At 39.9% G+C, this 26,442-nt stretch overlaps 1 protein-coding gene across 2 annotated transcripts; it reads right to left on the reverse strand.

Moving 5' to 3' along the window:
* Positions 1-25,062, reverse strand: frmpd4 (FERM and PDZ domain containing 4). Of its 2 annotated transcripts, XM_006788394.2 has the most exons (17): positions 24,669-25,062; positions 17,657-17,773; positions 13,054-13,214; positions 12,679-12,781; positions 11,971-12,016; positions 10,994-11,098; positions 10,085-10,192; positions 9,586-9,717; positions 9,038-9,157; positions 8,748-8,884; positions 8,299-8,425; positions 7,970-8,059; positions 7,679-7,861; positions 7,378-7,510; positions 6,329-7,291; positions 3,310-4,515; positions 1-1,774 (listed from the first exon to the last, which is right to left on the reverse strand). In XM_006788394.2, the coding sequence occupies exons 1-17, from the start codon at positions 24,707-24,709 to the stop codon at positions 519-521; spliced, it is 5,028 nt and encodes a 1,675-aa protein (XP_006788457.2). In that variant the 5' UTR covers positions 24,710-25,062; the 3' UTR covers positions 1-518. The 2 variants fall into 2 exon arrangements, with proteins under 2 accessions (XP_006788457.2, XP_006788458.2); XM_006788395.2 differs by lacking the exons at positions 17,657-17,773; positions 24,669-25,062 and adding an exon at positions 17,223-17,415.
* Between the last annotated feature and the right edge of the window lie 1,380 nt (positions 25,063-26,442).

The following is a 26,442-nucleotide window of genomic DNA, read 5'->3' on the forward strand; positions in this document are numbered from 1 at the left end:
CTTTTTAAAAAGTTTTAATTTCTTTAATGACATTGACAAAAATAACAGGAAAGTACTCAGTATTTATGTGTAAAGTATTCATTAAATTAAGTGACTCAAGCAAATGAAAATATTGTACGCGTTACTTCAGCTTTATCATCTCTTGTCCTGTGCAGCGATTTGTTTAGAGCTTTATATAGTGTATGCATTTCTTCAGCTGTGTACTTTTTTACAAGTTATAAACAAGATACTAATAAGTTTGTGTCAGTCTACATGTTAATCTGTCAATAAAACCAATAAATCCTCAAAATAATCCCTATGAAGTAATATTAGATAATATATTTGAGAAGAGAGTCATATGCTTTTTAATATAGGCCTTAATATAATCTATTTAAAACTTTAATTATTCATATAATCATATATTTTCTTTACATAATAAAATACTGTATACACAAGGCAAGTTTTTTAAAATTTTTTTCACAGCAGTTCACATTGGTTGTTAAACCCATGTCTCTTATGTATGGCTTTGAAATCAATAATCAAGACAAAATAACAGTTTTTTTGTTTACCAGTGTGTTCAGTGAGTGAGTTAGTGTGTTTAGAATAGCAGACATGGTGGCAGAATAATGTGACAATGCATTCACACTTTGGTCACCGGGGGAGCCTCCTGAAGCTGCCTCAGCGGCTTTCAGAAGACACACGTAGTTCATGACGACCTCATCCACCTTGGCTACCACCTCGCGCCGTTCACTGTCGGTGCTCAGGCCTTCTACTAGTGACATGCAGGCTTGCGTTAGGCAGCACAGAGTGTGGAAGCTGTGCGTCAGCGTGAGCAGCAGCTCTTCTGGGCTACTGTATTCCATCGCCATCTGACTGCAGGCGCTGCTCAGCACTTTGGCCTGCATGAGAAGCAGCTGGGCGAACGTTTCGATGTCAGCCTCGCTGACCTCAGGCATGGCAATTCTGGAAGGGTGGCCTACACTTGAACGCAACACACCAATCATCTCTAAGGCATCCTTCCGTGCAAGTGCGAACCCCGTGTGAAGGCTGTAGGTTTTTCCTTTCATTGAGTTAATGTGAGCAAGCCGATCTTTGAGGCTCATGTTCTTCATATATGAGGCCATTTTGCTCCATTCAGCTTTGTAGTTTCTCAAGATAGTGTTTTCCTTGCCATAGAAAGAAACTGAGCTGTCAAAGTGCAGATCATGTGAGGTTATCTCTCCATCTTCATCACCGGCATGAGTGTTCGACTTTCTCCTGAGGAAGCAGTGACTGAACGGCCCACGGCACTTCCATGCACCTGTATCCAGCCTCGGTGCTGTTTGCTCGGGCATCAACAGAGAGGCTCCTCTTAGCAGCTGTTCACCAGTTGAATTACAGGCAACCGAACCTTGGGACAAGCTTGTGGGTAAGGTTTTGGCAGAAAATGTCATCTGCTCTTTTAGGGGATCTTGAAACTGCAAATTCTGACTATCATTCTTCCCTGTAAGTATGGCTTTGGTCTTTTCAAACAGTACTTCTAAGCTCCTGGAACCTGGCATTAAGGTACTCCAGCTCCTCCTGAGCATCCGAACCCTGCGCAGCTTCCGGAGGCTGCCTGTTGTTGGGTCACATGAAGATCCACTTGAGGGAAAAGCCAGGGTGTGTGGGTCAGGCTCAGGGCTGGCCTGTGTTGGCCCTTTGGGCTCTGTGCTACTTTGTAATGATGAAGGTGACATGATTGTGGTGGTGGTACTGGTCTCATTACAGAGAGCTAAAGATGACTCTTTCCCAGCCTTCTTCAGCTGTGTGCAAGCTACACTAGGGGTAGTAGGAAAACAAAGAGAACTGTTAAGCATCTACCTTAACATTAACACAATGTTCTTCAGTCTCACTGTATTATTGGTTCCAGTGATAGAAAATACATATAGTGCACAATTAAGAAGGAATCTCTTAATCCTGGTGTAACTGATGGAAAATGTTATAGAGACATATTATCAATCTAGTCCATATGAGAATATCATAACAGCTAGTTAGCTTAGCATTGCGAAAGACTTTGGAGACAAGGAAATTGGCTCACCAAGCTCAGTCCAAAGGCAACAAAATGTACTTATGAGCAATCATGAAAAACTTAGCTTACATTAATACTTTGTTTCTTGTTTGATGAAGCTGTACAAAGTGCAGAAAGTCAAGAGGTAACATTTAGGACAATAACTTATAGATGTATTCATACTTTCTCCTTGTCTCCGATCTTTACGGTAAGCTAAGCCAACAAAGCGATGTGAAGCAACAGATATAAGAGTAGTATCAGTTGTAATGTTACTGCAAGCGGAAAGCAAATGAGATTAATACCCAATATGTCGAGTGGTTCATTTAAGAAAAAAGTGCAATGTATATTGGCAAGTAATTTCAAACACATAAAAACAACAACATATTTATCCTTTAACCTCTGCTTGTATGTAGCTATGCTTATTGATCTGATTTTCAAATTTCCTAAATTTTGAGACATCTTTATATGTTGCAGTCCAAAGTACAGGCAAAATAGATTATGTGTGTTGTTCTCATAGCCATAATAAATGTCTAAAAGGAAAATTAAAATCAGCAAGTGCATATAACACCAAGCAGTTCACAGATATCAGTGTTTGTATTAAAAAATACTGTAAAATCTCATATGTATTTCCATGGAAAGCCTTTAAAGGCCTGTGGACTATCCAGTTTAGTTTTTAATAGATCATCCTGACTGATATCTTGGGCTGTTATGCAATATCACAATTACATCAATGTCAGCATGTGTGTTGTCCAGTGGACTGACGTGAATACTGCCGAAAAAGATGCCCACAGAAATTTGGTGTCAAGTCACCCAAGTTTGTTCTGACTCCATAATTTCAGCAATGACTGCCGCACATGAAGCAGACTGTCATCACAGTTGAGCGGATATGCAGAGTCAAAGAGTGTCATCACAGTAAAAGGCGAACTATTTTGTCAAATATGTTTGGGGAAAGTTATTAAAAACTTGCAGTGACCCAGAAGTCCTGTATTGTCAGACACTGGTAAGACTGCTTCTTGTTAAATGTATATATTGCAATCTTTTAGTGCTGTGTGTGTTATTCCCTTCTGGTTATACAGATGAGGGGTAGAAAAAGATATCACTGACATAAAAGCAAAATCTATCTATAGGCATCTGCCTTGAAAGTAAGTCAGGCAAAGTTTTGTTTGCTATTTTGGTAATTTGTGTAACCTGAGGATTTCAAACAAATTCTCAACCTTAGATTTGCCTGTTTTGATGAACTGTCTTAAATGTTGATCTTACCAGGTTACAGATTAGAGGTTCACCGTCCTGTTTAAGTTTACCTGTGGTTTCTTTTATCTTGGGCATTCTGTGACTGCTGTCCCGTGTAATTCCAAACCCAGGCTCAGCACTGGTAGCTGCATGGATCTTCCTCAGCAGGGTGGGGTCCATGGGGTGGCTGACCTTCCCTTGCCCGTGGGCCCCATAAGCCTTCTCCTCCGCAGTGACATAACTCAGCCCCTTGAGCGAAGATTCGGACAGCACATGCATATTGTCTGTGACACAAAGGGGAGAGTCCATAGGGGTGACACAGCTGCTGCTCCCCGTGCTACAGCCTGCATCTATTGAGGAACACTGCGAGCTTTGGAGAGAATGAATGCCTTCGCTTTGAATTGATGACATGCGCTTGCTCACGTGGTATTCATATAACCGTGAGACATCTGGCTCCGACTGTGGAAGCTTCGTTTGCTGCTGCTCATTATCCTGTGAAGCAGCGTCGCCCTGTGCAGGGACGGGCCCTTTGGATGGGGAGATGAGATGGGCATTTAACTGTTGGCTTCTTTCATCTAAGTCCTGCTTCTCTCCCTTTGCTGTCAACCTGTCTGCGTGGGAAGTCTGTGAGTCACTCACACATTCTGGAGCGAGATTCTCAGCCATTTTGTTTCCAGGCACTCTCTGCTGCCATTTTTGATGCCTGTCTTTAAAATGAGTTCGCCCCAGATCAAGTTGGTTCATGTAATAGGAATCTCTCACAGTGAAAGCGTTATATTTCCCAACAAGATGAGGGAGCTCCTCCTTCGCTGAGTCTTGAGAAGCCGTGTTTGATTTGTCAGAATCGCAGGACTCTCCCTGGATTCTGCTCTCAGTCTCTCTCTGTTTTCCTCTCTGCCTGCTCATTAGGGAGCCAATGTGCATCTTAGTGAAGTATTCACTCACGGATTTTATTTCCATTGTCTCTGGCTCCATCTCGCCGCCATTCGAGTGAAATATCTGTGAGGAGGTGACAGAGGAGGATTTTGCCTCCTCCTCCTGTTGCTCCTGGGGTTTGTACTGCATAGCTCCTGCTCCACCGTCACTGGGCGCACTCACCTCTGTCTTTTCCTCACTCATGGCATGGTATCCTTCTGCCATGGCTACATGCATTCTCAGGTGGTTCTCTGAGTGTCTCTGAGCAGTGGCCAGCTCAGAGCTCTCTGTCATCTCGGAGGAGTTGGTCTCATTGCCAGAATCAGAAGAATCCGGACTAAATGCTCTCGATATTTCTACACCTGTGTACAAAAGAAAGACAAAAACCTCATTAAGAAATTCATTTGAGGCAAATGGAATATATCACAGATTGGCAAGAGAGCAACAAATAATTATACAGATGATAGTGTAAATTACCGTGTAAATGATAGCTAATGTTAACTCAGGAATAACACATTTACTAATAAATATAAATCATTAAACAACAACATTCCACATAAGAGTCTTTAAAATATTCAAGTGTTGGTTATGCATCTAATTAAAAACTAAGTAAGAAAGTAAATTAAAAAATAAATAAATCAATTCAATCAATCACACATCAGTCAATCAATCAATCATTCAAACAATAAAGACATGAGTTAATCCCAAAACAGCACTGGAATTATAAAAATATACACATCTGCATGTATTTTTTTGTCATGTGAAAAATGCTTTTTTAAAATTCTAAAAATATTTTTTTAAAAATGACAAAATTATTGATACCCCTTAAAAATTAAAATTGTTGGAATTCTGCAATATATTTATATTGTAAGCATATACTTGAGTTTTCAGAGTTTGATGCTTTATAGCACTTTTGAAAATGGTCAGATGAGACACGAATAACTGTGTCAGTATAGGCAATGACTACCAGACTGTTTCCAAGCAGGTTAATGTCACGCTGGAATTATTATTAATAACTTTAAGATCTATGGGACTGTAGCCAATCACCCTGAACCAGGCAGCAGGTGGAAAACCGACTCAACAGAAGGAGTAGTCTGTATGGTGGGTGAGAAACCACAGAAAACTTAAAATACATACAAGCTGTCTTCCAGGTAAAATGGTATCTGGTCAAATGTAAATGATTTTCTAACTGAAAGTGGGGGATCACGGAAGAATACCCAGGAAAGCCCCATTTCTGAAAGAGAAACTTAAATACATGGAACCTGCTAAAACGCTTCTAAGTGATGCCGAGTCATACTGTTTCCGAGGGGATTTCCTTTAGGCAAATGGAAGTAAATTACAGCTTTCACAAAAGAAAAGATGAGGCTTTAAAAGAAAAAAAAAGCACCATCATCATTGTGAGGTATGGGAAAGGGTCCAGTGCAGACATTTGATATGAGGCTGCTTTGTTACATCTAGCATGACAGGTTATGTTGACACAAATTTAAAAAAGCAGATTATTGAGGCTTTTAGGAGCAAAACATTAGCTGTAGCAGTATCAGAGAGCTCTGTCTCAGTCCCAGGTCATGGCTTTTCGAAGGCATAATGGCTCAAAACATGCATCTAAAAGTAAAACATAAAAGAGAATGAAATATTAGGTTGTTCTAAAGCGGCCTGCTGAGAGTCCTGATGGTAAGCTGATTGAACATCCACAGATAAAATAAACAACTGAAGGAAAGCACCTGTGAAACCTAAGAGAACAGGAACAGAAATCGAAACTAACTGCTGAGAAGTGTTAAGGCTGCAAAATGTTCCTGCCAAAAAAAGAAACTGCTGACTTAAATATATATATATATCGTCTTTACATTTGAGGGTACCAATAATTTTGGTGATGTCTATAGACGGCTATTTAAGATTATCTATTTTCTGTTATTTCTAATAACCAACAAAGCTTTCACGCTGTGTACTGTGCAGTTGTGAAAACAAATGGGTCCACAAAAGAGGAATGAATCTCAAACTGACACAATAATGAACACAAATGTCTTTTTTCTCTCTCAAATGAATGAAGAAATACTCACAAATGGAAACATAGAACAAAATGGGCTTTATTGAAAAAAAAAAGACCAACAAATCAAAATGAATGGCTGGAACATGTGTAATGTTAATGGATGAATGTTACAATAGTATAAGGAGAACCTGTGCTACTCTCTGACTGTGCTGGACTCTGTTCCTCAGATGCAGCGAGGGCTTCGAGTGCCTGTAAGGTGGATACCACTGCATCATCCAGTGGCTTCCCGGGCGCCTCTGCTCCATGGGTGGGTACTGAATCTATGAGGGACACTGGGATATCATTGCAGGCCCCCTGGGCCCTTATCCCAGCCCCCTGCTGCTCCTCCTCATCAGAGCTGTCCCTGAAACCAGGAGGAGGAGCAGCAATGGCCATGTTAAGAGAGTGCAGCAGTACGTCATTGTCCTCCTCGTCATTACCCTCCGGCGGGGGAGGGAGGGAGGTCAAGTCAATGATGTCATCGCTGGACCCTGAGAGCGAGAGCAACGTAGGCTTGTCAATGTCACTCATCACCATGTCTTCCTCACAGCTGATGTCATCCTCGTCCTCTGCGTCATCTGTTGTCTCAGCGTAGCAGATATCATGCAGCAGTGGCTCCTCGATGCAGTCAGTAGGACCAAAGATTTTGGTAGAGTACTGATACCCATCCTCTATCATCCTATAGTCATCCTCGAGACGCCTGTACATGGGGCTGTGATTGTCTAAAATCTCTGGGCCTTCATCCATCAGTCTCTGGTAGCCCAGATTTTGGGGGTTTACGCTGTCCAAGGGTGGGTCTCCAAAAATGAAGGACACCTTTGCACTCCTGGAGGAGTCTTGGGGTTTGGGTCTCGGGACATTCATATATGTTTGGGAACATGAGACTCTGCAGCACTCCACTCTCTCTGCATGGTGAATTGAGTGCTGGGGTTGGTGGATCTCAGTTATGTAGACTGGCTGGCCTTCACATCTGCCATGATCGAGGTAATCGCACTCTTGGTCAGAATATTCTTGGCTGCATCTCTGGTTGTTTCTGTCCTCGCCTCCTTTGTGGGGTGTGCTATATGTACACTCAATGGGTTGGTAGTTCTGCTTTACTCTCGTGGCGTGACCTGCAAAGAGGAAGCAAGACTTGATACAAGTCTATATAAAAACACCCAATTCTGATGAGTCATCTTGCGATCAGTTTTAGGCATACTTGTTTCCATGCTGTCGGTGTTTTTGGCCACGTTGAAGATGGAGCGTCGAGAGTCCACCAGCAATCTGTAGTAGCCAGCAGTCAAACAGGCCAGATTCATTGCGTCAACAGACTCCATTAGGAGAGTGATGGGCTGTGAAAGATGCACACAATCAGACAAAGGGAACAAAATAAATGGCACTAGTTGGTGGTAAAATGAGATTATAATGACTGCAGAGCAGGCTTGCTGTTGTTAGGGTTAAAGCAGAAAGTATTTGTGAAACAACATATTGTTCTCCTTTTAAAGAGAAATTTTGTTAACCTTTACATCCAGAACATGTAGTTCCACTCGAACCCTGTTTTCATCTTCTGTGTACATCTCAATGCGGTTGACATGACTAAAGTCTGCCAGAAGAGCCACCAAGTTGGTTTTGGTGTTAATCACATGACTGATGCCATATTTCGGCCCCACCAGCAAAGTTACTTCTGTGTGCTTCTCGCCTTGCTGTAAAGAGGAAGAAGGAGGCACCATAACTACCACTGCCGTTATGTAAATTAGCACAATGTGGAACAGGGTGAAACCAGTGAGAGGTGACAAGAACGTTTTACTCACAACTAGTGTTGATTTAAAGACGCGTCCTCCATAAAGCCTCAAATCACTGAGATACTTTAGATAGTGGACCTTTGCTTGCAAAGCAGTTAGCTGAATGGAGTAAAAAATAAATAGTATAAGGCACAAGCTGAAAATGCTTAAATTAGTTAGGTTAAAAAAAAGTGCAACACAGTCTGATCTACACAACAGCCCCGAATGATTTATTTCAAGTATTAATACTCCACTAGGTGGAAGCCAAGAGTCAGATCTGGTGCAAGGAAAAGAGGAAGATGAATAGCCATACACTTGCAGAGAATAGACAAAAAGAGGAAAGCAGAAGCACAGTCTACCTTTTTACCAGGCGGCACCAGGTTTTGGTTGGTCTTGAGGATGTGAGTGAGAGCTTTTTTGATGTTTTTTTCTTTCATGCTAGACAGCACTGCGGGAGGCAGGAACAGCGCCAGACCCCACTCCTTCCTGCAGATGCGCAAAAACAAAAACGAAAAAAAAGGTCACTCATTCACTACGACAAACAGTCAATTAATCATTCTTTTCCTGTGATTGATTTACCCTGAGGCGGTGCGGAAGTTTATGGATAGGGTGCAGTCAAAATGATCATCTAACCAGAGATGTGTCTTTTGATGTTGCAGCAGTGCTTGTGAGGTCATTATATTATTTTATAGTTTGAGTGGGCTTAAGTTTAAGTGTGATTTACAGCTGGTAGAAGCAAAATAGGCTTTCAATTAGATGACATGTAGTTGATTCCAGTGAAGACATATGTAAAACCCAATCTACTTACTCAATATACTTCAGGGAAACTTTCTGGGACTGTTTGGTATTGATGGTTAGTATATACATCTGCAGAGCAGCCAGACGGAGAGCCATGTCGTATTTCAGCTCTGACCCAAATCTCTCTAATACCACATCATTACAGCTCTGGAGAAGATAGAAGACACAGACAAGGAGAGGTTACACTTCAGTCACACTTGTCGTCATGCTTAAACAAGGCCCTAATATTGTCTAAAATAATGTAAATAATGTTTAATTCAATGTAATTATTATGTATTATGTGTATCTCCTGATATTTACCTGAACATATAGGTACTCAAATGCTACGGCATCTCTTCTAAGCAGGTCTACGGGATCCTTTGGGACAAAAGTGATCCGAAAAAAGCACTTCATTTTGTGGGACCCTGGTCTCTGCGTCACCTAGAGGACAAGTCACAGATAAGGAAGGTCCTATTAGTCATTAAGTGCTTATTGTTGTACTTTCAGATAAGTACATGTGAAAAAATCCATTCCATGCAAAAAATAAAATTAAATAGGGTACTATGTAACATTTACAGTCATTTAATTAATAATGAAAAAGTTGAATATGTCTTTGTCAAAGACTTTGGTCAAACACATTCTTATAGCTATACGTAAAATATTTAAGTGGAGCCAGGAGCTGTTTAGCTTAGCTTAGTTTGGTGTAAAGACTATGAAGTTGACCAAATGAAGACATTTTGTTAAATCAATACAAATATAAGTGTTGCAATTTCTTTTCTAGGATTGTTTTATCATCTTTATTTTTAACTTATAAAAGAGATACACTTTGGACTGTGTACTGACGCTCTGTTTAATGACACGCGTCTCACCTGAGTTAGCATCTCCTGCTCATGCAGAAGCATGAGTTTGCTGGCAGATCCCTCAGCTCTCTGCTCAAGCATCAGAGAGAAGTGCTCGATGCTCTTAATAGATAGCTTTTCTTGCAGGGTCAAAATGACGTCCTGTCATATAGACAATGTCACGGTTAATACAACAAGCAAACTCTGCAGATGCAGCAGCTTTGCATGCGCAGCTCAGTGTCATAACTATAGATCATTTTCACAGCTTAGCTCGTGCAAAAAACACGAGCATTATTGAACAATCAGAATTTTTAACTGAAGTAGAAGAAAAATAATTTGGGGAAAAAGGAAAAAGAGCTAATTAAAATACATTTTCTGCTTGGAATCATACTTTCACTTGAAAGGTTTTGAAGGCTGTGCTGAAGAGAGGGTTTTCCACTTTATAATGTACATTCAATATTTAAAATGAACATCACTTAAGGTTACGCAACAGCATTTTATAGTGAAGGGGCGCTCTTCCACCACCTACCTTAATGGATGTGGTGCTGTCAAATTTAAATGATTTAGTTTGCCCGTTTTCCAGGTACACCTTCAGAACATTTGGCATGAAAAGAAGGGAGTTGTCCTTCACAGTTTCCTGAGGATATAATATAACATACGTGATTAACAGATTTGACTTTTTCTAAGTGAAAATTAGCTAATTTGATAATCCACTGTGGTGCATTAGCTGGGGTTGGGTGGGAAATTTTTAACTGGAAGACACACTGAAGGAAATCAAAGAAAAGATAAAACATTTTGAGAAACATACTTTTACGAGGTGATAAAAAGAGATTCACACCACTGTATAGAATGAATGTACTGCCAGGAGACAGTTGACTTAGCTTTATGTAAAAACTAAATGTGGTAAAAGTAAACCTGGCTCTGTGCAAAGCTAACACAGCTTCTTCCACCTACTTCTATAGCTCGCTAATAGCTGTTCATCTCGCAATAGTACAAAGACTTCAGGAGGTGAATATTTCCCAACAAAGAAATGAAGCGTAACATAACGCTCTTTAAAAAATGTATCAGTTTTACATTGTAGTTTTTGAATATTTAAAGCAAGAAGGAGGTAACTTGTAAGTTGGCGAGATTGTTTTTTAAGGTAGAACTTCTTATTTCCAGCTAAATGTCACTCATAAGCATATGCATGACAGTCACCCTAACGCTTTTTTGTTTTTTTTATTTCAAAATGGTGTGCCAGCTGTTGTAACAAATATGTTCCCCTTTTTTGTCAATGTTCTGTCTTTCAGTCATAAAGAATTTAATTTTACGGTTTGGGATTTCTAATATCTCTAAAAAAAAAAAAACCTTCCAGCCTTAAGAATTCAAGTCTGCTTCTGCCATCTTCTATTCAAAGCGCCAATGTGTAACAAATGAATTAGTGTTCAATGTGACTTACGGGGACCTGTCCATTGATGATGACCTCTTCAGCGAATCGGACTTTAACAGGATTAGTCTTTAACTTGGCCTTTTTGGCTGCGCTGATGAATGCCGATTTGGGTGACTTTTAGAGGAAAAGAAGGTGGAAAAACAGGCATTAAAATGTGTGGGTTTTTTTTCCTTCACAAAATTCAAGGGCATGCTTCCTTCTTGAAACATGACACCCTCCTATTACTCTCGCTTTGATGATGCAATTAAGGTGGCACTGTGCAAAGGGATAAGAGAGAGGACACCCTCATGTCATTGAGCCTGCAAAGAAACCCCTGGTAAACAGAAGTAATTACAGACAGGATTATAAGAGCTCGGTCCTCAAAGTATTGTACACTGCTTTTCTGCAGCCGCAATCCTTGCTGTTCCTAAAGGCTTGTCGTGTTCAGGACTGAGCAAAGTGCATAAAACAAAATGCATGATGACTGGATGAAATCTGAACGATAATAAACATTACAAACATTACCACACAAGACATAGCACAGGTCTTGTGTCAAAATACAGTTTATATTTTGATTTTTCCTTTCCCTTGTTGTGAACATGCACTGACGGTTTGGTCTATTTTTGGAGGGAATTCAAGCATAAATCCATTCCCACTGAATTATTATGTGAACTGTAAACAAAGGCTGAATATATGCTCCTGGCACTGTGTGTTCACTGCCATCTGGTGCTCTGTGACTCTAGTAAATGCTTGAGTGGCAGGTTCACATGAGGTTCACATGAGGATCTAACACTACAACATGAGAAAACTTGGAAAGATTGCAGCAAATCAGACTCCCCGTGAGTTCACTGGGCTCTAACACTTAGCCCAGGCATTACTGATGCAGTGCCAGAACGAACATATGGCATGATTAATGGCTTGTTTGCACAGAGTCAACAAAATAATCACCTCCAAATGCACATATAAGTGTATCGGATTTCATTCATAAGGAGGACAGGGAAACTTACTGGGTACGGCTGAACAACAGTTAGCAATATGGACTCCTTGCAGCTCCTGTGGGATAAAAGCAACAAAAAAAAAATAATGAAAGGTTAAGTTTCAATAAATGTAGTTTATGAACAACACGATTAGCACAGTCAGAAAAGAGCAGAACGAACACAGTTTCAAAGTGGTGCACCTGGCAGTCCTGTCTTGGCACCATTGTGCTGAGCTTTGCTGCAGAGAAGAAGCCTATTCAAGGCCACAGGAGCTGTAGAGGAGTGGCCACATGGGCACTTTTCCCTGTACTAATGTACTGTTTACAGACTGCAGCACAGGTCACGCAAGGACCAAAGGCTCAGTGCCAGCTTCTCAGCTGTGTGAATGAAATTAATCTAATGAGACACTTGAAGAAACAACAACACCAGCATACAGCTAAATGAAGCAGGTGGCTAGAGTAATGTTATATTGCTTTATCTATCCAGCTATGATATTTGATTTTTGAGCATATCAGAATAAGATAAAGAAATACAGTGATGGTATGCTTAGAGTGCTTTCTTGTTATTTGCAGTTATCAACGGTATCTCCATAGGCAGTAAACTGTTTTATATATTTTAGAGCAGAAATTTTAAGTAAAGACATTGCAATGAACTACACTATGTCAGTTTGTACAAAAAGTATTAAATCCTTAGATGTTTGGGTGTTTTTATTAAAGTTAATTAAGAGTGCTGTATTACCTGACAAGGTCGATAACCCTCTCTCTGGGTGCTGAACTGACTGCCTCATCATTAATCATGATGATCTCGTCCCCTGGGATCAGTTTGCCTTCTGATGGACCCCCTGCCAAAACACACCAAAAAAAGACTTAATGGGCCAAACTTTGCACAGTCCTACCATTTTTCTTCCTATCTTGAGCCTCAAAGCTCTAATGAATGCTTTCTCATTGAGGACTGTTCAAATCAATGAATCATCGACGTAAACTGCAGTCTCACTGGGTTTTCCTCTTAGCCACATTTTAGGAGGCTTTCATCTCGTGTTGATATAGTAACGGTCATGGATTGAATGAGTCACTGTGTTGTGGTAGAGTCCACTGTGTAGCTGGATTGTGCTACCTGGCGTGACTGAGCGAACCACCACAGGTTTCTCACTGCCTGCTACGAATCCAAAGCCAAGCACTGGGTCTCGCCTCATCTCCACCTTCCGGGGCGCTGGCGGAACAAACTTGTCTCCGTCCAGACGAACTTCCTCCAGGGAGTTGCTCTGGGAGACGTGGCTGTGGGGATAAAAAGGATGCTAACTGTTTTTGTCAGGGCAGGGTGGTTTTGATTGATCCTAAATAACCTTTGCTGGTTATTAGTAATCTTGACATTTTTATAAAAATAAATAAATGCAATTTACAGACCATAAAAATAAGGCAGTAGATTAATAGCAGCGTCTTTAATTGTTAAATGCTTAATATAACCACTAAAATGAATGTCCTCTGAGTACAATGACAGCTCTTACAAGAGATAGCTATTGAAAAATTAAAATGGGAGGACAGACATCAACTGCACTGTATACAAAACTGTAATTTTTTCCAAATACCCACAATGTTTAAAAACAAAATGCCACATATTGTTTCAGAATAAGGAACGTGTACAATGCTGCAGAAATAGAGCATGTGGGCGATGCTAATCAGGCTCCAATGTTTGTATTCTCACATTGTAATGCCTCACAAAGAATCTGTACTTCTCACACCGTTGTGTTAAATGTGTTAAATAATAGGCATGTGTTTCCTTGACTAATAAAGACCCGGGACAGTTATAATATAGAGTGCCATGTCAGTGAATTTTCCTCTAGACATTGCATTTTTTTTCTTACAGCAATGTTCCATCCTTTGCGATACAGTCAGACACTGTAAAAACTGATGCATTTGAAGAACAAAATATTAGGTCTTACGTAGAGTCTCATTCTTTTGCATGAGTGGGGACTTACACGTCTGGCAGAATTATGTTGCATTACCTCTCTCGAGCATGAAATACTGTAGCAGCCAGTACGTTTATTACCTGCAAAGACTCATGCAAATTTAAAGGGTTTAGGCTTAAACAAGAATTTATTCTTATGATGTCATCATGTTTAGATCTATACTGCTGTGGATGCACGTTGTGAACGCGGTTTCTATGGTTTGTGCGGCTGAGAACATTGTTAGGGTTTAGCTAATGGGCCACCATGATTGAGAGTGCTGAGGTGATTAATTTAGCCTGCTTTCATTATTCACAGGGGTTGTTACAGTAAAATATTATATGAAACAGTTTGCTGTAGCTCTGCAGTGCATCCAAAAAAGCTTAATTCAGAATACATGTAGGCTGTGAACCTGCTCAGCATGAGAAATGGTGTTTGATTAGCTACATAGCTGCAGTACCTTACCATTTTAGAGCAATAAACTTTTGTTGTAGATGACAGGCGCACAGTAAAACAGTTTCATTTTTAAGATTTACTAATATTGCTACCATTGATAGCTGGCTGCAAATCAAGACTCTAACCTTATTAAACGTTTTGCTTCAGTTACCATGGTAAAATGAATTTTCTCAATCTTCGTAAGAGAATCATCATTATATTAGCTTTTTGAACTCAAAAGATGTGAAAAGCCAGCATGTACGTTTCACATATTCTGTGATCAGATTTTTTTTTTTTTTACAGTGTTTCTCTGCTCTCCCTGGCTGCAAAAGCAGCAGCGGCAGCAACTCCATATGGTGCCAACAGTGTTGGTTAATTAAAGCTGTGGGCAGACAGTGTGTAATTCACAGTTATTCTTGACACATGTACTGTTCACCAGTAAATACTAACAATTACTCTTTCACGGCACAAAGACACAGTGAGATCTGTCAGTTGCATTCCCAATGCAATGAAAAGGCAGCAAGAGCAAGTTGCTGACAAGTTCAAAGATGTTAAATGACTGTCAACTGATATTTTGGAAGCGGAGGATTCAGTCGCTTCTTCCCAGGCTAATTAACATGAGATGTTCCATTAGGGTAAAATTCAGCTGCTGAACGGATAACAAAAGAAAACCAAGATGGCTGTTGTGTTTTTCTTTGTTTGTTTGTTTGTAGTAGTGTAGTTCTAAACTAGAATTGAATTCTTTTGTGTACCTTTACACAACATTTCAGATAGAGAATATTTTTCTACATGAAGTTGTAATTCTAATATAAAAGTCTATAAACTGGTTCTATAAATCATTCTCAAGATTTTTGTATGATTTGTGTTTGTATGCTCTATATACTAATTAACACTGACTGTGTTAATATTATGCTGTGGCCATTATACATGTATTTGCAATTAGGAGACTATTGTGTTTGTTTAAAAAAAATTTGCAGCTTAAATTACAGCTTCAAGTCTTCCACTGGCAATTAAAAGTTACAAAACCAACCAACATACAGTTGTCCCAAATTACACTACAAAATCAACAGACTGAATACAGTTTTGCATCTACATTTCAAAAATAATTGATTAACTGACCAAACAAACACAGGGACCTCTTGTGCTGGTGTTGTGATACAGTAGTATTGGCAGGCACAACGACTGTGGGCAGAATGTGCAAAGTCTGATGTAACAAGACTGAAAACTGAAGCTTAGTTAAAAATAATGAGACCCATTATGTCAACTACTTGTATCGTGGACCTGGCCCTCTTTTTCTAAAATCTATTTGCTTCTGCACAACCATTCCATGTTTACTTAAAATCATTAAAAGGGCAAAACGTATTCGGTTATTTTATAGCTAATTAGGAAAATGTATCTGTCACATCTACTTCCCTAGATAGGTAGGCTTTTTAAACAGAGATATTAAATTTCTTTGTACAGATTGTTTAATACATTTTATTTCAGTTTGCAAACACATAATCTTAAATTAATATACTACCTCCAGTGTACTCCCACAACTCAGGAGTATAGAATATTCCATAAATTATTAAGTGAAGCATTTAAAAGAAATTCAAATAAGCTTTTTATAAACTGCAGCATTTACAAGACTTACGAATTAACTGTATGCTGGCCTCCTTAGCTTCTTAACCTCGGAATTTCCTCTTAAAGTCACACATTTTGTCCCTGCCTTTAATACCCCAAAGCATTGACTGAAACATTTTGTCTGTCATCATATGACAACTACAGTTATTACATACTGTATCGCAAAAAGGAACATTTAGTTTGAATTTATGTGTCAGTTTTAACTCAGGAATGAGAACCTCAGCAGATTGTGCACAAATCAAAACCATATGGACCTGTGCATTCAGGAAGAATGCTGCCGCCTCCTCTCCATGGCCACCTGCTAAACATGGCTAGAGTCCCATTGTGCGGACAGCCATGCATCCACTGGTCTGTAATCATACCCATTAGCTGCTAGTGTAGCTCTACCGCATAGTGCACAAGCTGCACTGTGAGCTTTACGGAGAAGAAGATAAACAAAAAGCGACAGCAAGAAATGCTGGGCCGATTCTCACTATTGTAGTCTAATTTTGGCCTAAAAGGTCATCAACAAAAATCCCAATAACACCTCCCATCTCAGGTTCAGTTACATGAATGAGTTAATGTAACTCATTTAACTCTCCACTTGTGTCAAAACATATCCCTATATTGTTGTAGCTGCTTTAAATGACACGACATTAATAATTGTATGTCAATCTGTTCATATTGTCTGGTAAATGCTTTATTCATGTGCTCATCCCACACAGACTAGACATGTATTCCACTGAGAAATACAACAGTTTAGCATAGGCAGCTAAGAGGCTTGACAAACTAAGATAGCCACTTGATTATTTATGAATCTTCCTTAAATTTAGAAAGGAAAGGCTGGGGCCAAAACAGCCTCCACGATCTGCCTCTTGCAGACACACTCTGCATCCTGCACTTTCACTGCTCCTTACTTCTTATATAACTCCTCTGACATCACGCTTCTCATGCTATAACCCGTGTGTGACAAGCGCATACCTCCTATTCATATATTAAATAAACATTTGTTGTTGTTTTTTCCCCAACTGGAAGACATATCTGTATTACAAAACCTGCTGTGCTAATAATGTACTCGTTACATTCCATAATATTCAATGAGAAGAATTAAAAATCCTATGAACAAATGAAAGCAGAGAATATTTTTCCAGAAACGGTTAGTATAGATTAGGTTGTTAAAAGCGTGTCTAATTTGTGTTTTGACGAAATAGTAAAAATCCCGACCACATCAACATAATAGCAACACTTGTTACACTACTGCACATGCAAACACACGAAGAGCCAGTGAAGAGTTTCTTTTTACCTGTCAGTACAGATTTCCACAAGTGCCAGTTAAGAAGGATGAATTACGCTGATAACACTATAACCCTGCATCCTCTGAGGAATGTGAAGACTCTCAGATCAAAACAAGCCCATGCACAGGTGAATTTCTTCATCATCATCATGAACAACAACAGCAGCATGCACACACTTGCGCTCTCAAAAGCCCTCTTCTGCATTTGGGAGACTGCATGAGGAGTATTGTGGGTGTGTGTGAGAGCGTGAGAGAGAGTGAGAGTAGGCAGGGGCAGAGTGTGCGCAGCAGCGGAGGGAGCAGAAAATCAGTATTCTGAATGCACAGATGGAGACAGTGTGGAGGCAGTGACGTGGCTGGAATAATCACAGGTTGGCAAAGCGTCTGAAACATCTGGAACAGAGCAAGCTCCCCCTCACTTTCTTTAAACATAGGGCACTTACTTGATGTAGCAGTCACGCCCCTCTCTGTTGGTGCCCATGTCCCATCCATTTGGGGGTCCCTGTGAAGCACTCCAGGTCCCTGAAGGGGGCGGCCAGCCTGAGGATTTGGTCCTGTGGCTGCGGAGGCAGAAAGAGGAGTCAAATCAAGCTTAGCTCCACTTTTTGTAATCATTTGTGATTTCATTAAAACCTGTGCAAAAATGGTCAGATCGGCTAGTCTAACGGCAAAGTAACTAAAAACAGTATTTGCCACAGAGATTTTTGAATCTTAATAGAATAAATAAATTGCACAGATAAAAAGCGATTCAGCCCAAGTGATAAGAGATTGTCCGATTCCTGCGCGATAAACAATGCTCCAAAGTCACTGTTCACTGAGTGCATACAAATCAAATTAATTACGTAAGCTCGACACACAGGCGGAGTTGTCATGCCTCACTCTTGTGCTTTGAGAGGCATGAAATTGGTTTTATTTCTAGATGTCAGTACATTCTTTATAAAGAAGCCCAGGGGAATTCTGTCGTGAAGTACTTATTTGATTTGCTCAACGCCAAGACAATTTGATAACGTTTATCGGAGAATATAACCAGCCATAACCGCCATCCTCAAAACAGTTCATTTTAGCCTATTATCTGGAAGACAGCAGCAGTCTAAATCTCGGTTTCAGCTGATTTTCTGATTCTTACTAGCAAAACAAAGTTCTGCACAGTTAGAAATTGGCAGAGTGAAGGTGTTCGCAAGAACTATAATTGGTCAAAATGCTTCCATCTGTCTTTTCCTCTGCATCCCATTTCTTTTGTTCCCTCTATCTCTGTCTTTGTGTCTGCACACTGGTGATGGTATGAAAGCAGTGGCAGTAAGTTGTGTCACTTCAAAGGCTTGTCTGCCGTGTAACAGGGCTCTTCGCATTCATTATTCAAAGCCCCTCTTTCTTTCCCTCTAAATGTTTCCCCAGTTACTGTACCGATGATAATAAAATGCGTGCGAGGTGTGCTTGTGTCTGTATGAAAGAGTGCATCCTAGTGGGCGTGTGTGTGTGTGTGCACATGTCTATTTCATGAGATCTTGATAAAGTATTACCATTTCATCAACACGTGTAAGCTGAAAGAAAGGCCACAAAACACTGCAAAGCTAGTTGGTGCAAACAGGTAGTCCACGACAAAGTAATGCAATAAAAGCTGGAGCACAGTTCTCAAGTCAGCTATCCTAATAAAAACACACATCTGAGTGCTGCTGGATGCATTAAGTCATATTTAATTCATTTCAAAAATTGAATTCTGCAGTGAAAATGGTGTTTTTCCTTTGGGTACTGCATTTTATGTCTGCCTGTGAACACTGGAAGCAATGTGATTTACTTTAACAATACAGTGGTGTGTTTTGGCGTTATTAGTGTTTCCACACAGATATGGATTTATTTGACCTACAGTACATTAGCTGGGAACAGGCCTCGATGGTGTATATTTAGAACATTTCCTGCAGCTCATATGATGTGTGTGGACACAACTAGATACTGTCTGACGCTGTTGGAGCCACCTCATTGACGAGTCCTCTTTGTACCCACCATTGTACTAGCAGCCATTTTAACACAGGCATTGTCTGATGTTGAAGATTTATACATTTTTCTCAGGAGATGTTCAAAAAATCCAACAAGTGCATAATATTGTAAAATAATGATATTTTTTTCCCAACGCTACATCGTCAGCAGTGATCTGCTTGACATTTTTTCCAAAGGTCTACATCACAATAAAGTGTATTACTTACAGTTCCAGATGCGGTGCCTTCAAAATATATGACTGGAGTAATGATTTGCTCCAAAAAATCCATTTCCTAACTCATTGCCACAATGTATCAGCAGCATAGTGATAGATACTGTGATCTTTGATTTCTTTTGTCTGTAGACAGGAGGACCATTATGCCACTACGCCGCAGTGCTCGAGCTAAACAAAGCGTCTGAAAAGGTTCACCCACTGGTGGACAGTGAAACCGATCTTCCTCAGTGAGCATCAATAAATAATGCCTGCACAGTCACATCGGACTAAGTAATCAAGCGCTAAGTAGGCAAGCCATGCTGCACAATTTATGAACAGGTTACCCAAGAGTCAGAGTGAGGACAATTAGAACAAGAATTTGGGAGGCAAAATGTAGGCTTTCTCAGAGCATAAATTACACTAAAACCACAAAATGCACAGAGGCCTTTTTTGTATTTTGTGCATGCTTTTGGATTGAGCTCATGTTATTGGATTGAGCTCATGTAGCAGCCAAAAACATTTTTTAAAAGAGCGCCAAAGGAACACTTAAAAGGAATGGGGAAATTAGGCTCGCCTCATGAAAACTTTGCTAACACAGAAAATAACATCAGGGTTTTATAATCTTAACTAGACTGTTCCTCATTTGTGAATTTGTCTTGTTTTCAGAAATTAAGAGAACAGATGTTCCAGTCAGTAGTTGAATTGTTCTGTCCTGGTGATGGCAAAAAGATCACTTTTCAGTGCCTCATAAAAAAAATCATGAACAGTGTGACCTGTGCTTAATCACAATAGTTCACTTTCACTTCATAGAAGCAATCCAGTGTTATATGAATGCTGAAGTCCTATTTATGTAGGGAGTAACTATGCATTATAAACAAGCAACAACTAAGAAGAACATTCCAACACAGACATTCCAGTTAGTTTAAATAATTTACTTTGACAATCTTGATGAGGGTTGGCTATGTGAAACCACGTTCTGGTGCCACACGTGGGCCATTATGCATACAGAGAAAAAAAGAAAAGTAATTATTCATGAGGTATTTGAGGTATTCAAGATATACGCACACACACACACACACACACACATATATAGATATAGATATACATATAGATGTGTTTTCGCTCTCACAAGTCTATTTTGCAACAAAGACTCCTGTTTGGAAGCAGCAGCCAAATTTTACTGATGTTTATGTGCCATTTCCCAGGGGGCCCGAACCTATTGCATTTCCTTTTTGTTTCCTACACATTTCCCAGCATGCACCAGGCAAGAGAAAGCGAATATCCCCAGGTTGAGAGAGCCATACTAATTTCCTTTGCATATGCCATCTTGAATAAATCATCACATTGTTCATCCAGTGCAGCCAGATTAGTGTGATACAGGGATTCTGTCATACAGCATTTACTGTATTAAAAAAGCATTTTTCTCTCAGCACACCATTCAGCATTTTCTGCCAGATAAAGACTCTTAAAGACACAAGATTCATATATTCCCACGATCAAAATGACCTTGCTAGCAGCATTAAAACAATTTTATAGCTATTAAAATTTGACATCACCTTATTCTCAACAGTGGGGTCAATCTAACAATAAGAGGGTCTTTTTGTTCAACTCTTCCTGCTTGACAAAAAGGGGAGTGTTACAAATATGATTTGAGGCACACTGTGAAGAGGCACTGATTCTGCTTTCTCAGTGCTCTTGAATTAAACAGACAGTTATGCATAGATTGACCACTAATGTGATTCTGTTTGGATATGAAATCAGTGGAGAGACAGCAGACGAGATGACCATCTCCTGGGAGAGAGCCCAGGGAGTAGAGCAGAGTGGCTCAGACAGAGTGGAACCACTCTGATTAAAGGCCCTATTCCTTTGCTCCTCTTTTAGAGACTGCTTCCATCCTGCTGAGGGCACTGCCTCTTGTTTCAGTAAACATCTGCCCTCTGCTCGACTTGCCAAACCACCACCTTGGCTCTAATTTTTTGATCGATACGAGAGCACAAAAGAGCACGGTCCAGCCTGTGATTTATATTGTTTGCTGTTGTATATGCATCAAAATTAAAATGAAGGCTATTGCTATGTAACTACTAATCTTTGAACAAACTGCCCGCTTTTATGTACATAAATGCTTTCTTTGCTGCTCCACATTGTATCTATTTGACGTCAGAGAAGAAATCACTGTTTTTCTACTCTGCAAGAAATGACTTTCCCATGACCACATCGCATTAACACAGCCAAAAATCAAACTGCCTGGGTGATTAAAATTTCTTCCCTGTCCCATATAATGCCATTATACAATAATATTAAAATTGTCTGCACAATAACACTCACTCCAGAATAAGAGTGTCTGTTTTCCCCATTACTCTAAATGAATATTGTATTTCTGTGTTTGTCTTTGTAAGCACTGATATTGTTGCCATGGGCAACCGCACTATCCTGAGCAGCTCTCTGGTGCCTCTATATAGAAACGTTTTTTGGTTAGTTAATCTCCTCTGGGTGGGTATAAAAAAGCATCTGGGAAACAGCTCACCCACTGTGATCCCCCTGCTATGTTACAGTGAGTAAAGGAACCTCGATGTCCCGCTGTTTACCTGTTAAATGACAAAACACCATTATCTTACAAAAGAGCTACTATTTGAAGTCTGCAGTAGCACTTAAAATATAGGAAACACGGAGCATATCACTAAATATCATATCAGAATCTTAATGTGCATGATTGCATACACACAAAGCGTTTCCCAGCCGAGTAGTAGACCTTACTACATTTGATTGAATTAGTTGAAATGATAAATCCAGCAGTAAAAGATATTCAAAGCTAAACAAAGAAATCTGTGTTTTTTTTGCATTTCCCCAAGCCATCCTTTGTGCTACAGCTCTCTATAGAAAACATTAACCAAATATAGTGATGAACTTACCCTATGGGTGCTGAACTAGACATGAATGCTCCTGCACCTCTTTGTGCTACTCACTGCTTTTACGCTAAAAGCTCTACAACACGCAACATAATACATAGTTGCCTAAGACCTCATCCACCGGCCAGCTGGCTACCATTTCTGACCCAGAGTCCTTTCTGCTCTTCCCTGAGAGCTTCTGATTTGAACGCTAAGTATGACAGATCTTTTGGTCTGTGTGTGCGCTGATGAACATTTAGGCTAATCAATTTGTGTCCAGACCAGTGATTTCCTGTGGATAAAGTTTGCAGTCAAAACATGTTGAACAATGGCTCACATTATATATATATATATATATATATATATATATATATATATATATATATATATATATATATATATATATATATTATTATTATTATTTTTATTTTTATTTTTATTTTTTTTTGGGGGGGGGGACACAGCCAGAAATGATCCAAGTGAGCAGCACAAGCATAAAGTCACACAGTCCAAGTAAATTAGCTTTAGCTGTTGTTCTGCATTACTTGGTTGCGGGAAAACATGCACATTTAATGAACATAGCCATCATTTATATAAGAGTGACTAAATATAGCTCCAACAAGATGCAGTGAACAATATTCTAGATGGGTTTTTTTTTCATATATGAGCATGCTCAGCAAACAGCTACATATTGCTGTACACCTTTTAGCAGCCCAGTTGATTCAGGAAAGCCCTGTCTGCCTATCGCTGTTGCTTATATTTAGAGAAAATCAAAAGTGCAACTGTATTTCAAGGAAAATAAGTTCTTAATAGCTAAAGAAAAGCAGCAACTTCAAAGAGGACATTATTGCTTTGTATCTTGTTACAAAACTTTAAACAAGTGGAAATGCTAGCTTGATTTTTAAAACAACAGAGAACAAAAAAAATGAAAGCTATATCATCCCTTTGTTTCTGACAGCAGACACATCTGGGGGTGTTGCAAGGCAGGAGGAAGACACAATGAGGGGAGCCTTTCTTGCCTTTCTTGTAGCTCTCTGAATAAATACAGTGGGTTTCGCTGTGAAATACAGACTCGTGCTGACTTAAATTCCTAATGGTAGATGAGAGGGAGACAAACATCAGCAACAACAAAGGGAGGGGAATGCTTCTGTAGAAGTGGTAACTCATAGTCAGGGTTAGCATTGTGTGGCATTATTAACAGTGACATGATGCAGTGATGGTGGTGGTCCACTGGGAGCCGCATCATTGCTGCCATGGAGGGATACTAAATAGAAAGCAGTGTTTCCGTACGACGATGGAAAATCACTGCTACCTGTTTGATTTCCAGTTGAAATGTTATGAAAAAGGGCCTCGTAAATAAACCGAATACTGAGGTGCAACGCTAGTATTTTTGATGCATGTCTTTTTCCATAAACAAAGAACTAATGAAAAATTGCCAGTGCAGTTCAGTGATGACTCATAAGTGAAATGATACGCTCCCAATATACATTTCTGTGACACACAGTAGCTCGTTTAATGTATCTTGTTTGTGATCAGCTGTTCTTCTCATCAGTGGTCCGTGGTGCCTCTAATGGAGCCAAATCCCCTAGGAGGATTAATGTCCACTGGGGGAGATCAACTCAATCTAGCAGACCCATGTGCGCGCAAGGTGAGGTGTAAGCCCCGTCGACGAATGAATTCCTCAGGATTTTTAATCTATGCTTTGCATTAACATTGCTTCTAATGACTTCTTCTAAAACAAAACCAATATGAAACTATGAATCTGTCACAAATGACAATGACCCTCATGAAGGAAGTAAATGTGTAAACCGAAATGTGCTGTCTTTTAATTTTAATTGCAAAGTGTCATGATTTAAACGGCTCTTTAGCAACTGTAAATGTTCTTCCTGTTCAGGCCATAGGTATTTTGATTTTAAAGATAAAAACCACTCAAAATGAAAATGACTTAAAACTCTGCTGAGAACTAGCAATCACTGCTATGACTCAATTTCCTGGAATAATCTGAAATTTTGCAACATCCTCTGCTGCTTCTTCTCATGTTTCATAATATCTATGGTTACCTTATATTACATAATACTCGAGCAGTAACCGTGTCCACTGTCTGCAATATTTATGAACTTAGATACATACAGTTTAGACACATGAATCGCATCACCAATTGCATCCACCCCCACTGCCATCTCTCTCACTTGCTCATTCATTTCACATCATACATGACAGCACAACTTGCTCTCTTGAACAAATCCATAACTCAGCATTTTTAATAACACTTTCAACATGTGATCCGAATCATGCCTTTGAACATACAAAACGCCGGCTGCTACAGAACGAACAGGCAATTCCACAGACTGGCAAATTCATAGCAGCATTCGTTGGACTCACCCTGACAGCTTTGGCATCTTCACAAAGCTGAACACATCCATGTGTGCTGCAGACTGCAGTCAAGGCGACAGATTCACCATCTACTTCACTCCGGCCCCATTATCTCTCACTCTTTGGCAATAGAGAATAAATAATTTAAGGGGGAAAAAGTGGAGCTTCCACAAGTCAGGAGGAGAGATTAGTCCTGTTGTCTGTGCTTCTGCATGGCTGAGTGATTCCCGTGTCCTCGCCTCAGCAACACAAATCCATAGCCCATGGAAAAGGATCTGGCAGCGCAGCTTCCCCTGGTTACATCCTTCAAAGCATGCCTCTGTTAGCTGCATTAAGCCACCTTCATTTAATTTCCATCGCGCTGGAATGATGTGCAGGAGCCGCACAGTAACAACAGCTTTGGAGAGAGGCAGAGAGAGCCAGAGCGAGGGGCAGAGGGAGGGAGGGACATGGGTGGCGGTGGTTGTGGGTGATGAGAGTGGAAAGAGGAATGTGAGAGGATTTGTGATGTTTGTGTGTGTGCTTAGTAGCAAAGGCACAAGAATTTCTAGTTAAGGATGGATCTGAATTCTAAGAATTGCTCGAAAAACAGTGTGATCAAGCTACATGTGGGTCTTTCCATAAAGCGAGAAAAGGTTGAAAAGAGCAGGATGGATTAAATAAAAGCTGGCAATGCATCATGTGCACATATGCAACAGAGGAGTAGCAAGAGCAGCTGAAGAGTTGTGAGGACCTTATGTGTCCCCTCCCCAGATGAGGTCTCTGCATCACAGCTGCACATTATAATTCCTATACTGTACAGTGCATTTGTTTTGACCTTTCAAACCAGTTCAGCAGCTAAATGCTCACTCTAATTGATGCAATTCATGTGAGGTTAAACATTTTAACAGTATCGTCCAATTCAAATAAATAAAGAGTTAATGCACTTATCTTAAAAGAAGAGCATGACTTTAACATGTCACGATAACAGGATCTGTCTTATGTTGTTAGTAATGCCCAGAGTGCCGCAGCAGGAGGCTGTTGGAATTTCAAATGGTTCAGATGTTTAAAAAATGTCTCAATGCCACATATCTATTGTATTCGCAGATCACCACAAGGTCTAGTAACCCAAGGAGGAAGAACTACTCTTCATAAATGAAATATCTCAGATCAAACACCTCTACTGAAAACCACCAAGAGCCAATTATCTTTCTCTCTGATCCAGGGAGGCCTCCGCACACACACATGCGGATCTGAAAGTTTGGATAAAAGAAAATAGCCGTGGCAGCACAATTTGCTGTTATCGAGATCAGTAAAACATGCATTTTTGATGTTAGACAAGACCAACATCAAATATATTATATAAACACCTGCTGGCATTAAAAAGAATAAAACCTCGACAAAAGTAAATAAACTAAAAACTGCCCAATTCTCAGATTTTCCATTTTAATCATAGTATAGGCAAAACGATCCAAGAGTTAAAAGGAGAGAGTCTTTTATCTAGTTCACTGCTTGGAACATGAACTAGAGAATCGGAGAATAAAAAACAGGTAATAAGAAGGGCAGGTAGCAAAGGATAAATAAATGCATACACAGAATACAAATAGTGTTTGATTCTAGTTGAGAAAATTTATTCAAGCTACAACTTGTGTTTTCACAATCAAGTACCAAGGATCCTATATTAAAATCCCACAACTTATAAGGCTCTTCAGAGTGAGTCAGTGTGCCTTTGCTGAGAGTGATACATAAAATAAAGTATGTTGTCACTTCCACTCAGGGTCAGGCTTAGACTTGTTTGCTGCCG

This window comes from Neolamprologus brichardi, chromosome 16 (assembly GCF_056152115.1).
Source record: "Neolamprologus brichardi isolate AB-2024 chromosome 16, ASM5615211v1, whole genome shotgun sequence".
Classification (NCBI taxonomy): domain Eukaryota; kingdom Metazoa; phylum Chordata; class Actinopteri; order Cichliformes; family Cichlidae; genus Neolamprologus; species Neolamprologus brichardi.

Excerpts from the sequence above, each read along its gene's own strand:
- frmpd4 (XM_006788394.2), bottom strand. The coding sequence starts at position 24,709 with ATGGATGTGTTCAGCTTTGTGAAGATGCCAAAGCTGTCAGG. Across the intron at positions 9,158-9,585 it reads AGCAGGAGATGCTAACTCAG|GTGACGCAGAGACCAGGGTC; the intron begins GTGAGACGCGTG and ends CTTGTCCTCTAG. Across the intron at positions 1,775-3,309 it reads CAAGATAAAAGAAACCACAG|CTTGCACACAGCTGAAGAAG; the intron begins GTAAACTTAAAC and ends CCCCTAGTGTAG.